Source organism: Cyprinodon variegatus, unplaced genomic scaffold (genome assembly GCF_000732505.1).
Source record: "Cyprinodon variegatus isolate N-32 unplaced genomic scaffold, C_variegatus-1.0 Scaffold440, whole genome shotgun sequence".
Lineage (NCBI taxonomy): Eukaryota > Metazoa > Chordata > Actinopteri > Cyprinodontiformes > Cyprinodontidae > Cyprinodon > Cyprinodon variegatus.
The window spans coordinates 609,856-611,724 of record NW_015150893.1 but is presented as its reverse complement, the minus strand read 5'-3'; the positions used below and the strand labels follow the sequence as shown (position 1 = coordinate 611,724).

The 1,869-nt window shown below is 45.7% G+C and overlaps 1 protein-coding gene across 1 annotated transcript in view; it reads right to left on the bottom strand.

Annotated features, from left to right (window-relative positions):
* The window catches only part of LOC107093675 (general transcription factor IIH subunit 2-like), a 12,673-nt gene that overhangs the window by 3,562 nt on the left and 7,242 nt on the right, over positions 1 to 1,869 (bottom strand). The window contains exons 7-9 of the mRNA XM_015388876.1: positions 1,381 to 1,435; positions 431 to 536; positions 258 to 348 (exon numbers count right to left, since the gene is read on the bottom strand). Coding sequence (XP_015244362.1) covers positions 258 to 348; positions 431 to 536; positions 1,381 to 1,435 — 252 coding nt within the window. The remainder of the gene's footprint in view (positions 1 to 257; positions 349 to 430; positions 537 to 1,380; positions 1,436 to 1,869) is intronic.

Here is a 1,869-nt window from a genome sequence, read left to right as displayed (position 1 = left end):
GGTTGTGTTCTAATAGTTAGGTTCTACAGGTTGGGTTCTACTGGACTTTGTTGTAATAAATGTTTACTCTCTTAGAACCTTCCCTAACGTTTTTTATCTGACACTAATCAAAGGTGTTCCGATAGAATACAAATAAATTCGTGAGCAAATTTAGCCGTGGCTTTGTTTCATTTCCCCCAATCATCATCAGATCATAGAAACCACCCGTTTCCGGGCCAACGGCGTCGCCAGATCCACTTATCAGGTTTGGTTCTCACCTTGATGAGCTCGTAGATGTTAGCCGGGTCACAGGTGGTCAGGCTGCTGAGGACGATGAGGATCTCGCGGCTGGTGTGTCCAGGCATGTGCCTTCAGGGAGACAGACAGAGCAGGTGAGAGGCGCCACTTCAGACCCGAAGCGGTTCTAAAGCCACTGTCCCGAGGAACCCACTTGAGCGTTTGAACGGCCAGGCTGAGGGAGTTGTAGAGAGACGGCTCTCCGACACACGGCATGTCCACCGCTTTCTTCAGGGCAGCGATGTGCTTCTTTGGATTCCCTGTTGAAGGAGCGGAGCAGAACATCAGCAGGTTTAAACCCAGAGCACAGCAGAACATCACATGGTGGACTCAATAACTAAATGCTCTCTGGTGCAGAACATTAGGAGACCATGACAGGAGCTGATCCAGACAGACGGTGCTTCCATCTTAACAATGTTTTACTGATAAACGGATCAGTCCGAATGTTCTTCTTCTCTCCTTTATGGTTCTGTTCAGACGGAATTGGACTTGGTTCAGAAAACCGAGTCATCACAAAATGACCCATCTGAGGTCTGTGGCGGTCAATTAGAGCCATCATCAGGAGAGCAAGGAGGTGTGGAGAGCAGGCGGTACCGCCAACTTTAACCTGATGTTTGCTGCTAACAGAAGCTAAAATGGCCGCCAGAATTTCTGCCTCAGTCAACATAAAGTCTTTAAATGACATCAGTGTTTAGGGCTTGGCTGATGAAGACAGCATCGCCTCTGGAGGGTCAGGAAGGTTGGGTCACGGTTCTAAAACTCATCCCTCCTAGAACCATGAAGCTGCTGGAGAACAGGCAGGAAATGAGATCCTCTGCTGACGGTTTAGATCCAACCCTTTAATGAAGCTGGACCTTTGGGTTTAAGCTCCGACTAAGGGCGCTGAAAGGTCTTTGAACAGATCTGACGCTTGTTAGCATATTTTCTACGACCGATATCAGCTTTGGCTGAGTATCTTATAAAATATATTACCACCTTCTATGTTTAACATGCAGTGGAGACACAGAAACGGCGTCTTTTTCTGCAGAAATGTGATGGTGGAGCGGATCGGTTAACCAACATGAATCCTTGCCCTGCAGACAGTTAAAGCGTGCCGCTGCTCACCTGCCAGCTCGGTCAGCTTCTCAGCCCTTTTGTTTTTAGTGGTGATGATGCCGACCTGGAACCAAACACAGCCTGTTAATAACACAGTAACTAACAGCACTGCTATAGAAAATGGACGAGTTAATTATAAAATATGACTCCAAACCGCTGCCACCGCAACAACATTTCTGTGCTTCTCTCCAATGCTTTCCATCTGGATCCTTTAACATAATGTCCTAAAGAAGGCGTTTGACTGGTGGTGGCATGAGCTTCCACCACCAGGGGGCAGTAGCTACATTAGAACAGGGTTCCTACAGCATAAGGCAAGTTAAATTCAAGACTTTTTAAAGACTTTTTAATGCCACTTGAAATAAAAATTTAAGACCAAATTCACAAGAAACTCAAGAAAAACCCGCTTGCGACAACTTAACCTAATGTTTCAAACTTTGAAAATCTTCCCATACAGGAAGAAAGCTAAAAACACAAATGACAGATATATTTTAACAATTA